The sequence below is a fragment of the Carcharodon carcharias genome, chromosome 20 (genome assembly GCF_017639515.1).
Source record: "Carcharodon carcharias isolate sCarCar2 chromosome 20, sCarCar2.pri, whole genome shotgun sequence".
NCBI lineage: Eukaryota > Metazoa > Chordata > Chondrichthyes > Lamniformes > Lamnidae > Carcharodon > Carcharodon carcharias.
Window position 1 is genome coordinate 108142145 of NC_054486.1, and position 14030 is coordinate 108156174.

At 47.3% G+C, this 14030-nt stretch overlaps 1 protein-coding gene across 1 annotated transcript in view; it reads left to right on the forward strand.

Moving 5' to 3' along the window:
• The window catches only part of LOC121292845, a 141333-nt gene that overhangs the window by 96164 nt on the left and 31139 nt on the right, over positions 1-14030 (forward strand). The window contains exons 7-8 of the mRNA XM_041215316.1: positions 248-330; positions 3553-3661. Coding sequence (XP_041071250.1) covers positions 248-330; positions 3553-3661 — 192 coding nt within the window. The remainder of the gene's footprint in view (positions 1-247; positions 331-3552; positions 3662-14030) is intronic.

Sequence of the window (14030 nt, forward strand, 5' to 3'; positions counted from 1 at the left end):
TGCTGCTGGTTCTTTACTAACCCATCACAACTACGTATAAGGACCAACTAACAGCGCCCCCCCAAACCCCTGCTTACAACCCAGTGTCTAGGTGGGAGCTAGACCATGAGGAGTTAATTGCAATAGATTAGACCCACCCAGAGTAGAGTGCCCATATAAAAACTCTGCTGCATGACAGGCTTACAGTTAATCTTATTCTTAACTTTACGTGAAACTAAAATTTAATCCTATTAATGCACTGATGCAGGTGATCAGAACAAGACAAATGAACAGCAAGTTGAGGAGCCTTGGACCATGAAGGAGAGATGTAACACCTCTGGATCTGACAAGGTGATTTGTGCAGTGGGAATGAATATTAGTGTGTGTATTTTAATGACAAAGGTACATTTAACCTGAGATGAATGTCAACTGTCGTTACAAATATAAAATGTGATGTTCAGGATCTCAAACTTACTGCTAAATAGAGTTCAGGACAGTAAAGAGAGGCTCAGGCCCTCTCATCTTGAGATATTGTTCCATACTTTGGTAAGTATGTTTAGAAACATCAAAACCTTTATTTGAGGGAAATCATTCACCCTTATTGCCTTCTTGGCATTACAGCCCCTCTTGGGAGCTGGTTTTGTACTGTTCTAACCCGAACTCCCCTTTATCTTTCATTAATTATCCAGCACCTTTCTCAATATTATACGAGCGATAATCTTGATCATTACTTGTGACAAAGCATCTAGCTCCATCTTTAAATCGACAGTTCCCAACTCGGCCTGTGGAGCTGCTGGTCAGTGAGTGCTGGAGAGCCTTTAATTGGTTTTGCAGCCTTGGGACCTCTCTCGTTGTCCCAGATTGGACGGCGAGCCCACTCGCTGGCCTTCATTTGGCTCCCCATTGCAAAATAGTAGTGGACGTGCCTATGACATGCTGTGCAGAGTTGGGAGCCAGAACCAGCCCTCAAGTTGGGTTCTCACTCCTGGTTGAAAATTCAGCTCAAATATATTTGTTTAATGACTGCCATCTCTATATTTCCTATTATAATTTTTCCTGTCTCTGCCTGTAAGGGATTCATGTTTACTTTCACTGCTGCCTTCCTTTTTACAGAAGCTATTACAAATTGTTTTATTTTTCTTGTTCATTTGCTGTTTATGAATTTATTGGTTATGCTTTGCTGATTTCTAAAACCTTTCCAATCCTCATGCTCGCTGCTCTTTTTTAACAACATTGCAAGCCTCTTCTTTTAATCTAAACTGTACTTAACTTCTTTAATCAGCCTCAGTTGGACACTTTTCCCATGGAGCTTTTAATACCTCAAGGGAATGTATGCTTGTAGAGACTTAAGAATCATCCAACGGAACTGCCACAGACTCAATGGGTCAAATGGCTTCTGTGTTGTGCTATTCCATGATTCTAAATTTTTCATTGCTTGTCTACAATCATTTCTTTTAATCTAATTTACCAATCAACTTTAACCAACTCATAATTGGCATTGTTTAAATTTAAGATCCTAATTTTGGACTTTGCCACATCAGCCTCAAACTCAACATGCAATTCTATCATATTATGCTCACTCTTCCAAGAGGATCCTTTACAGTAAGATTACTAATAAATACTGTCTCATTGCATAACACTAGATCTAAAATAACCTAAGACAAAAGCAAAATACTGTGTAGGCTTGATGGCTGAAATAAAAACAAAAAATGCTGAAATATTCAACATGCCTGCCAGCATCTGTAGAGAGCAAAACAGTTTTTCTTTTAGGTCAGTACCCTAATGAAAGCTCATTCACCTAAAATGTTAACTCTGTTTTTCTATCTCCACAGATCTTGCCAGACCAGCAGAATATTTCTAGCATTTTCTGTTTTTATCTAAAATAGCCTGTTTCCTAGTTGATTCCTTGACATATTCTTCTAGTCTTAAAAGCATTCCATTAACTCGTCCTCCAAACTACTTTTGCCAATTTGGTTTGCTCCATCTGTGTGCAGATTAAAGTTCCCCACAATTATAACCCTTGTTGCGTACTATTCTAATTTGCTGATATATACTCTGTCCAACACTGTAGCTACTGTGAGAGGGCTTATAACCTAGTCCCATCAATTTTTTCTGTCCTTTGCTATTTCTGCTAGGTTACTTTTACAAGGATGATAGCAGAACTGAGAAGTTATTACTATTAGGACAGATGAACAGCTTGATGCTCTTTTCTCTATAAAGAAGAAAGCTGATGGGATGAGAGGTGTTTAAAATGATGAAGGCTTCGATAAATAACATGATAAGTAACATTGGATAAATAACAAAGGCCAGGCAATGACCATCTCCAACTAGAAAGAATCTAACCACCTCCCCTTGACATTCAGTTGAGATTTGTATTGCTGAATCCCCCACCATCAACCTTCTAAGAATCACCATTGATCAGAAACTTAACTGGATCAGGCACATATTGATTGGGTACTCTGTGGCACCTCCTGTATCCTTATAGCCCTTCCATCTACAAGACACAAATCAGCAATGTGATGGATTGCTTACCATTTGCCTGAATGAGTGAAGCTCCAACAAAACTCAAGAAGCTCGCCACCATCCAGGACAAAGCAGCCTGCTTAATTGGTACCCCACATGCCACCTTAGACATTCACTCCCTCCATCACTGGCACTCTATGGCTATAGTGTGTATCATCCAGGTGAAGCACTGCAGCACCTCGCCAAGGCTTGCTTGATTACACTTTTCAAATCCATTACCTCTATTGCCTAAAAGAATAAAGGCACCATATACATGCTAGATCTACCACCTGCAAAGTTCCCCTCCAAGTAACATATCAAATTAACTTTATTGTCCCTTTATCGTTTAAACTCTGGAATTCCCACCCTAACAGCTCTGTGGGTGCACCACATGGACCAAAGCAGTTCAAGAAGGTGGCTCATCATCACCTACCAAAAGCCAATTAAGGATGGGCAATAAATGCTACTTTTTCCCACACCCTATGAATAAATTAAAAAGGCATGTAATGAAGATGTTTTCACTTGTAAGGGAGACCAAAACTAGAGATCAAGGAAGTCACCCATTAGGAAATTTTACAAGAAATATCTTTACCCAGAAAGTGTTGAGAAGACGGAATTCGCTACACAAGGGTAGGAATTTTATGACAGCGGGCTTTTACAGTCCCACCGAAGTCATTAGAATTTAGAGTGGCTCACCACATTTTATGGCCCTGTCCCTGCCGCAACCAGCCCTTAAAATTCCGGCTAAGGAGTAGTTGAAGGGCATAGTATTGTCACATTCAAGGAGAAACTAGATGAATACAAGAGGGAAAAATGAATAACAGAACAGGATTAGATGAAGTTAATGAAAGGAAGTTACATAAGCATCCATATGTAATCAATGTAACTGATCAGATTAGGGTGTCAAGGAATATTGATCAAATATGGGTCTATGGAGTTGAGATACAGATCAGCCCCAATCTGATTATATGGCTAAATAGGTTTGAAGGACTGAATGGCCTCCCCCTTTCCCTATGTGCCTATGAAATGTTTCTTTCCCTTTCCAATTCTAATGCCAAATTATTTTTGTAGGGAACTGACACATCCGGTGCAGCAATACCACTAGAGCGAATGACAACAGATGAGGTTTGCAAGTGGCTGACTGACTCTGGATTCGAGGCGTATGTGCCGCATATCAGAGGTAAACACAGTGTTAATCTATATCCATAGGAACATTTCCTCCATTAATGGAGCCTCCAAAGAATGTGTCCTCTCTGAGACAAACTCTTTCCTGCTACCCTCTTTTATTTGAAACATGACCTGCTCAGTCGGATGGCCATTTCAAAGGTAACCTTGTCCAATAATTTAATAGTAGCCTTGATCACCATTTTAAGGGAAATGTCACACACCATTTTAACCATTCACCATTCACCATTTTAACTCCCTCCTACTGCCAACCCCATCACCCCACTTTGGTGTAAATGTGAATGCAGAGGTCCACAAATTATGCCAATGATTGGATTGTTTATGCTGGAACTCTTGATACTGTCATTTGGGTAGGATCTTATGATGGGTGGCTGCAGTATCAACTTTCAGATGGAGTCATCGCCTGCAGTGTACAAATTGAAGTGCTATGGCAGGTGGTGATGTCTTATGGCTGTTTGTACCGGGTGCCAAATGATCGAAGTAGTGGTCTTTAAAGGGAATCAGGGAATCCTCCATCCACTGGCTGTTCTGAGAACACATTTCCCCAAAATCCTGTCCCCCACCACCCCTCCCCTCCCCTAACTTTGGAGTCTCCAACTGTCAGTCAGCTGTGTACTGAAGTCAGCCAATTATCTGATGTTTCACCTCCCAGCTCACCATTGGCTATATAAATGAGGTCAGGCCCTCGAAACTTCTCGCAATAACTCCACTGACCATCTGCCTATCATCCACCTCAAGTGAAAACTGCTCTCCATGACTGACACCTACAAGATTCTGAGAAAGCTTGACATTGAGAGTCTGTTTCCCCTGTCTGGAGCACAGGATAAGGGGTGGATTATTTTGTGCTAAGATGAGGAGAAATTTCTTCACTCAGAGGGTTGTATATCTTTTAAATTATCTATCTCAGAAAGCTCTGGGTACTCAGTTGTTAAGTATATTCATATATTAAGAAACAATATAGGTACATTGTTCTACTGAGTGTATTCTATAGGCCATCAACTAGTATGAAAGATATTGAAGAGCAAATGTGCAGGAAAATAACAGAGACGTGCAAAACAGTAATGATAACGCGAGACTAATTATCGTAGTATAAACTGTATAGCATAATGTAAAGGGGAGAGAGGGAGAAGAGTTTTTGAAATATGTTTAGGAACATTTTCAGGATCAGTATGTTTCTGATCCGATGGGGAGGAGGCATTGCTGGATTTGGTTCTGAGAATGAATGGATCAAGAAGAGCAAGTATCAGTAGGGGACATTTAGGGAACAGTTTTCATAGTGTCATAAGATTTAGGTTAGCCTAGAAAAGGATAAGCAGTAAGCTGGAGTAAAACTGCTTAACTAGAGGAAAGCCAATTTCAGTGAGGCAAGAACAGATTTGGACCCAGGAAAAACGGAGCAATTGGCTGCTTTAAAGAGGAGATAAACCGGATAAATTCCCATAAAGGAAAAAGATAGGGCAAGCAAAACCAGAGTTCCCTGGTCCCTGGATGTTGAAAGAGATAGAGAGTAAGATGAAGAAAGGGGTGTGTATGGCAGATAATACAAGTGAGAACCAGCCTGAGTAAAAGGGGTGGAGGAACAGAGAGACCTATGGGTATATGTAGAGGAATTTCTTCTCTCAAAGAGTCACTAATCTTTGGAATTCTCTACCTCAGAGAGCAGTGGATGATGCCTCATTGAATACGTCCCTGAATGAAGGAGCAGGCGTGAGGAGTGATATAACCTACTCCTGTTCCTAGTTCCTGTTCTTTTGTTCTGTGCCGCAATTGAGACTTACTAAATTCTTGGACCCATCTAAGGCCATTTTAGGAAAAGGTTCTGCAAAGCCCTTTGACCACTGAAGACAATCTTGCAACTTCCAGAAGGCAAGAACAACTCATGGCTACCACGAACCCCATCTACCAATCTTCTATAACTCCAAATGTCCTTACACCATTCAGGTTTGAACCTCCGTGGAGCATCAGGCCATTCTGGTGTCAAATCTGGACTCACTGAGTATTGGTTAAAGACCTATACTTGACCTATTTGTTCAGAGTGTGAACACTCTTCTCACACTGCTGTTTAAACATTTGAAATCCTAACTGTTGGCAATTAGTATCTGCCTGCACCCATGTCTCCCATGCAGCTTAAAGCTAGCTCCAGGACATGACCATGAGACCAGCTAAGGAGGATCCAGGTATGCAATTAGACCTCATTTTGGCTGGAGCTTGAGAAACAGCAGCTGGTGCCTCAACTTTTATTTTTTATTCTTTTCCCAGGACATTGGGGGGTTATTGTCCATCCCTAATTGCGCTTGAGAAGGTGGTGGTGAGCCAACTTCTTGAACTGCTGCTGTCTAGGTGCTATAGGAACACCCACAGTGCTGTTAGGGAGGGAGTTCCAGGATTTTGACCCATCGACAGAGAAGGCTTAGAGGGAACTTGCAGGTGTTGGTGTTCCCATACATCTGCTGCCTTTGTCCTTCTAGGCGGTAGAGGTCACAGGTTTGGAAGGTGCTGTCAAAGGAGCCTTGGGGAGTTGCTGCAGTGCATCTTATAGATGGTACACACTACTGCCACTGTGTGTCAGTGGTGAAGGGAGTGGATGTTGAAAGTGGTGAATGAGGTGCCAGTCAAGTGAGCTGATTTGTCCCAGATGGTGTTGAGCTTCTTGAGTGTTGTTGGAGCTGCACTCATCAGGCAAGTGGGGCATATTCCATCACACTCCTGATTTTTGCCTTGTAGATGGTGGACAGGCTTTGGGGAGTCAGGAGATGAGTTACTCTCCACATAATTCCCAGCCTCTGACCTGCACTTGTAACCTTAGCATTTATATGCCTGGTCCAGTTCAATTTCTGGTCAATGGTAAACCCAGGATTTTGATAGTGGGCCGTTAAGAAATGGTAATTCCATTGAAGGTCAAGGGGAGATGGTTGCATTCTCTCTTGATCAAGATGGCCATTGCCTGGCACTTGAGTGGCGTGAATGCTGCTTGCCACTTATTAGCCCAAGTCTGGATATTGTCCTGGTCTTGCTGCATATGGGCATGGACTGCTTCAGTATTGAGGAATTGCAAATAGTGCTGCACATTGTGCAATCATCAGCAGACATCCCCACTTCTGGCCTTAGGATGGAGGGAAGGTCATTGATGAAGCAGGCTTCGGACCCCATCCTGAGGAACACCTGCAGTGTTGTCCTGGGACTGAGATGATTGACCTCCAACAACCACAACCATCTTCCTTTGTGATAGGTATGAATCCAACAAGTGGCGAGTTTTCCCCCTGTTTTCCATTGACTTAAGTTTTGCTAGGGCTCCTTGTTGCCACAGTCAAATGCTGCCTTGATGTCAAGGGCAGTCACTTTCACCTCACCTCTGGCGTTCAGCTCTTTTGTCCATGCTTGGGCTGAGGTTTTAATGAGATCAGGAGCTGAGTGGATCATGTGGAACTGAGTGTCAGTAAGCATGTTATTGCTGAGCAAATAGCACATGATAGCACTGTCATTGATCCCTTCCGTCACTTTGCTAAAGATCGAAAGTAGACTGATGGGCCGTTAATTGGCCAGGTTGGATTTGACCTGCTGTATGTGGACAGGACATAGCTGGGCAGTCTTCCTTATTGCCAGGTAGATGCCAGTATTGTAGCTATACTGGAACAGTTTGGCTAAGGGCACAGCTACTCCTGGAATGGAAGTCTTCAGTTCTGTTGCCAGAATGTTGTCAGGGCCCATAGCCTTTGCAGCCTCTAATGTCTTCAGCCATTTCTTGATATCACATGGGGTGAATCAAATTGGCTGAAGACTGGCGTCTGTGATGCTGGGGACCTCAGGAGGTGGCCAAGGTGGATCATCCACTCAGCACTTCAGGCTGAATATGCTGGGCCATGAGGTTACGGATTGTGGTTGTATGCAATTTTGCTGCTGCTGATGGCCCACAGCACCTCATGGATGCCCATTTTTGAGTTGCTGGATCTGTTTGGAATCTATCCCATTTGGCATGGTGGTAGTGCCATACAACAGGATGGAGGGTATCCTCAATGTGAAGATGGGACTTTGTCTCCACAAGGTGTGTGTGGTAGTCACTCCTGCCAGTACTGTCAAGGACATATGCTCTGTGACAGGTAGATTGGTGAGGACGAGGTTTTTCCCTCTTCTTGGTTCTCTCACCACGCGCTTTTGACCCAGTTTATCAGCTATTTCCTTTAGGACTCGGGCAGCTCGGTCACTAGTGGTGCTACCGAGCCACTCTTGGTGATGGAGATTGAAGTCCGCCACCCAGATTACATTCTGTGCCCTTGCTACCCTCAGTGCTTCTTCCAAGTGATGTTCAACATGGAGGAGCACTGATTCATCAGCTGAGGGGGTGCAGTTGGTGGTAATCATCAAGAGGTTTCCTTGCCCATGTAGGACCTGATGCTGTGAAACTTACTGAGGCTCAGAGTCTATGTTGAGAACTCCCAGGGCAACTCCCTCCTGACTGTATAACACTGCATTGCCACTTCTGGTAGGTATGCCCTGTCCCACTGGCAGGGATGTTGATATTGGTGTCTGGGACATTGTAAGGTTTGATTCCATGAATATGACTATGTCAGACTATGGGTGCAGTTTTACGAACCCGCTGGTGGTGTGCATGGAAAATATGGCGGAACCCACTACATGACGGCTTGAAGGCAGGTTGTGATCTTCTGCTCAGCCCCCCCGATGGCAGGCTGCGTTTCCCGCCATCGGTCAGTGGGGAGCTAATTGTAATACATCAGCATGTAATTAAAAGGCCATCCCACCAGGCTCTTCGAACCCTGCCATATCATCCGCCCATGTCAGCGATAAAGCACGCTGATGTGTTTCACAACAGCATGCAGGCGACATGCATTTGGCAGCCTTCACTTTGGGGGCACTGAGGTGAGTGAGCAGCAGTGCTCTCCACAGCCTGCCTGTTGTTTACAGGCCTTCGGGGTGCCGGGAGCGGGGGAAATTGATGCCTGGCCCTGCTGAGGAGTGGGGAGTGTCTAGGGGCAGGTGCTGGCCAGCCTTGGAGGTGACTGCTGAGCTGGGGGGGGGGGGGCAGGGGGGTTGGGGGGGGGGGGGGTGAGTCAAGGGTTGCCCTGGCACTGTATCCTGCGCACTGGCAATCGAGGTGGGGGGGCAGGGTAAGTGAGGGAAGTGGCCACGCATTAGGGACACCTATGTAAACTGACCATGCCTCTGCAACTGAGACAGATCAGGCTCAGTGATATGATTGGGGCGAAGCTCCTAGCTTGCCCGCCCAATGCAAGCATTGGGGAGGCACCATAGGGGCACCTAGCACTCCATATCTTACCCCGCCACCCCCCCCCCCCCCAAAACCCCCGGCACAGATTTTGAGTCCGCCACCACCTTATTGGACCGCAGAGCAGTTGAACTGCACACGTTGTACAATCTCCTCGCCAATGCTGGCCACGTAGCAGTCACTGCTGGAGGCGCTCACGGCCCCTTGCAATATCAGCATCCTGGTTTGGACCAGTGTCCCCCAAATCACAGGTTAACAGGGCAGCCAATCAACGCACTCATCACTGGCCATCTGAGGGGTGACCAGCGCTCTCTAGGAAGCATTAAGGGGCGGTCACACAGGGCCAGCAAAGGTACTAAGTACAGCCATGATAGCCATGTCTCTCTCTCTTTCATGCTGCAGAATGACCACGTCAGGATCTTCGATCCTGGTGACCTAGCTGTGTGCCTGATGCCTTCTACAGAGATGGCAGAAGATGGAGGAGAGGGCGACAGAGGCTCCTGGCCGCGCAAAGGCAGGAGCAGCAACTTCATAAAGAAGGGGCAGCAGGGGCTCCTGCACACGCTGCCCAGGAGCGACAGCGAGCAGTGGCTGGTCGGCGCCAAGTGACACCCAGGGTCTATAGATGCCGTCTGCCATTCCTGTGGATGACTGAGAACCGATGTCGTAGACAACTGCACATGTTTAGGGACCTGATGGCTCACATCTGCCACTTACTGCAGGACTTGGCGCTAAGGGGACATGGCGGGCATCCACTGTCAGTGACTGTGAAAGTGACTGTGGCGCACAATTTCTATGCCAGTGGCTCCTTTCAGAGCTCCACAGGTGACCTCTGTGGGATTTCACAATCCATCACCCACAAATGCATCCATGAGGTCATGGATGACATCTTCTCCATGACACACAACTTTGTGCATTTGTCTGGGACCAGGACAGCCTGGATGCAAGGGCCATTTGATTCGCCCAGATCTAGGGATTCCCACAGGTGCAGGCTATGATTGACTGCACTCATGGGGAGCTCAGGTCTCCATCGCTACACTCAGAGGACTTCATCAATTGTAAGGACTTCCACTCACTGAACGTGCAGCTTGTATGCGACCCACCAGTAACGCATCCTGCAGGTATGCGCACGGTTTCCAGGGAGTGAGAACGATGCCTATATCCTGAGTCGCTCATAGATCCCTGCAATCTTCCAGGGTCCACAAAGGCTACAGGGTTGGCTCCTTAGCGAAAAGGGCTACCCACAGAGGCTTAGGCTGATGGCACCCGTGTGGCGGCCTCAGACTGCAGCAGAGCGATGCTATGATGAGGCTCATGCAGCAGCTCACAACCTTGTGGAGCAGACCATTGGGGTGCTGAAGATGCAGTTCTGGTGCCTGGACCAGTCTGGTGGAGCCCTGCAATACAGTCCACAGAAGGTGTCATCTGCTGCGCCCTTTACAACTTGGCGCTGCAACCTGTGGGAATATGCTGCCTGGGAGGGTGGTGGAGGCAGGTTGCCTCTCATCCTTTAAAAAGAACCTGGATGAGCACTTGGCATGTCATAACATTCAAGACTGTGAGCCAAGGGCTAGTAAATGGGATTAGGTAGGTCGGTTGGTCAGGTGTTTCTCATGTGTTGGTGCAGACTCGATGGGCCGAAGGGCCTGTTCTGCACTGTGTGATTCCGTGATTCTGTGAACAGGGAGATGAGCTGGCTGAGGAGGAGATGGAGGAACTGCATGTCTCCTCCAATGAGGAGGACGCCAACGGGGATGAGGGTGAGGGGGTCCTCGGTGGTGATGACAATGGGGATGAGGCTCTTGCACTGGCTCACTCGGGAGGCCTTCATAACTGCCAGATTTCTGGAGGATGATGATGACATGCAGTGACTTGTCCCCGTAGTTCCTCACATCGCAATTGTGAACGTTTGACTCCAATCTCGTTTATCTTAGTGCCAATACCCTCTGAGAGAATGCTCCTGTAATAGAAGTGCAGTGGAGGCCCTACTAGTTGCTTGATCACAGGAGGATGATGACAACATGCAGTGAGGACACTCCATAGATCTTCACATGGCCTCTGAGAATGTCTGACTCCTGACTGGCCGAGTGCAGCTTGCTAGCGCCCCATGATCAGGGCCGCAGGCATGAAACTTTAGATGCATCTGATGCTGTATCCACCTTCAGCACCTCAGCCCTTCAGGAGCTGGTGCACAGCATCACTGGTTACAGATGCTGGTGTGATGGGGGCCAGCCCCACCTTAAAGGCACTGAGAGCACACAGAGAGTATGAGAAACTCTGTGGCGCCTGCCCACTACATTCTGACAGCAATGGCCATCACTGCCAAGGTGCAGATATCAGTAATGTTTCCAGGGAGTGTGAGGCTGGACCATCACTGTGGTCTGAAGGCTGCACAGAGCACAGGGAGGAGTCCCTGGACTGAGACACCTTTTTATCTTGTGCAGAAACGTTTCACATCTGAGTGACAAGAACACTGCTCATCACAGCAAGGAGCTAAAGGCATGGAGACATTCTTAGGAGTTTATTGACAATAGTGAACATTATGTACAAGTGATCAACACCCATGCCCAGGCTGTGCAACTAATTCTCCTTAACTTTCCTAACTCTGCCACTACGTCTTGATGCTTTCCAACATCCACAGCGGAGGTGGAGGCAGCCTGCTGACTGTGATGCCCTGTCAGTGATGACTTTGGCGGGTGTGCTCTGGAGGGCCGAGACTTGGAGGGTTCTGCTTGTTTTCAGGGTTCAGCTGTGTGGCAATGGCACCCCCCTCAACCTGTCAAACTGGATCTGCGGTAGTCACAGGAAGAGGGGAGTCAGATGGGCCAGACACTCTTGGAGTCACCTGAGTGGATGGTCCTGGAGGGTGCCCCGAGGGCCCCTGGCTGACTCCACGAGCAGAAGATGTAGCTGGAGTGAAATCGAGCTGCCCAGCACCCCTCTTGCGTACACACTATTGGAGGCCAACTATAGCATCAGTGATGGAGTTAAGCCCACGCAGCAGTGCAGGAGTGACATCCTGCACCAAGGTCTCCATGGCGGCCACCATCCTGCCAGTGTTGACTTTGGTGCGTTGCATCACCAGCGCTATCACCACAGCCTGAAGACGGACCGACTCCTTCATCGTGACTTGCAAGCTGAGGAGTGCAGTGGCTGTCTCTTCCTGATGTTCCCAAGCTTCCCTTTACAGCTATAGCAACTGTGCCATGACCAAGTCCAGAGGCTCGTCATCTGACTCGGACTCAGCAACGTTCTGGCCTCCAACAGTCCTCCAAGTGCTGGGGACCTGGAAAGTTCCTGCCTCTGCCTGCTGTGGATCGGATGGTGCAATGTGCTCACCAGATTGTGATCCCGAGGCTATTCTAAAGCTAGATCCCACTAAGGTGTGTGTCTCTGCACTGGTAGAGGGTGTGGGTGAGTGCTGTGGTGGGACTTCAGGGAAGGTGCCTTCAGATTCCTTTCGGAGGTTTCTTCGGAACTCGCTTGGAGTCTCTAGGCTGTGGACTCTGTCTGCTGCTTCCCAGATGTGCCTGCGAAAGCAAGGGGAGATAATTAGTGCATAGCAGTGGCCTGTGAAAGAGGACACATCACTCACTGCATGGTTACCTGATGGATGTTGCACTGCTGGATCCTCATTTGGTAGAGCAGTGCCGACCTCACCGTCAGCACAGGACTGAACCCTGCCATTGCTGGCCAGCTGGATGGCTCCGTTTTCAAATTCTCTCAGAACTTTGAATTTTGGTATCCCTCCACCAGTCTGCAACCTTTCCCTCCTGTTTTGAGCCAGTTTGTCTTGCATGGATAGAGATAGGGAGAGTGTATCAAGACGCTTGCCGGGCCAGCTGATAAGTATGCCTGGCCTGTGTGGGTGGTGGGTGGTCCCATGGACGGGAGGAAGACAATGATGGTGTGTTAAAGAGTAAATGGTGATGTCCCTTGCATTGGCAGTGAGTGAGGGCTCTATGGGTGTGTGATGCGTTTGTGAGTGTGTGAGTTGGGGGTGATGAAAAGAGTGACTTACCCTGGTGGAACAGAGGAAACCATTCATCCTTTTGCAGCAATGGGTGGCTGTCCTCTTCTGAAGGGCATTGGCACTGACCACCACTGCCACAACTCCCAAGCCGGGTTGGTGACATTGCTAAAAACAAAAACACTGCGGATGCTGGAAATCCAAAACAAAAACAGAATTACCTGGAAAAACTCAGCAGGTCTGGCAGCATCGGCGGAGAAGAAAAGAGTTGACGTTTCGAGTCCTCATGACCCTTCGACAGAACTTGAGTTTGAGTCCAAGAAAGAGCTGAAATATAAGCTGGTTTAAGGTGTGTGTGTGGGGGGCGGAGAGATAGAGAGACAGAGAGGTGGAGGGGGGGGGACGGTGTGGTTGTAGGGACAAACAAGTAGTGATAGAAGCAGATCATCAAAAAATGTCAACGACAATAGTACAATAGAACACATAGGTGTTAAAGTTAAAGTTGGTGATATTATCTAAACAAATGTGCTAATTAAGAATGGATGGTAGGGCACTCAAGGTATAGCTCTAGTGGGGTTTTTTTTATAATGGAAATAGGTGGGAAAAGGAAAATCTTTATAATTTATTGGAAAAAAAAAGGAAGGGGGAAACAGAAAGGGGGTGGGGATGGGGGAGGGAGCTCACGACCTAAAGTTGTTGAATTCAATATTCAGTCCGGAAGGCTGTAAAGTCCCTAGTCGGAAGATGAGGTGTTGTTCCTCCAGTTTGCGTTGGGCTTCACTGGAACAATGCAGCAAGCCAAGGACAGACATGTGGGCAAGAGAGCAGGGTGGAGTGTTAAAATGGCAAGCGACAGGGAGGTTTGGGTCATTCTTGCGGACAGACCGCAGGTGTTCTGCAAAGCGGTCGCCCAGTTTACGTTTGGTCTCTCCAATGTAGAGGAGACCACATTGGGAGCAACGAATGCAGTAGACTAAGTTGGGGGAAATGCAAGTGAAATGCTGCTTCACCTGAAAGGAGTGTTTGGGTCCTTGGACGGTGAGGAGAGAGGAAGTGAAGGGGCAGGTGTTGCATCTTTTGCGTGGGCATGGGGTTGTGCCATAGGAGGGGGTTTAGGAGTAGGGGGTGATGGAGGAGTGGACCAGGGTGTCC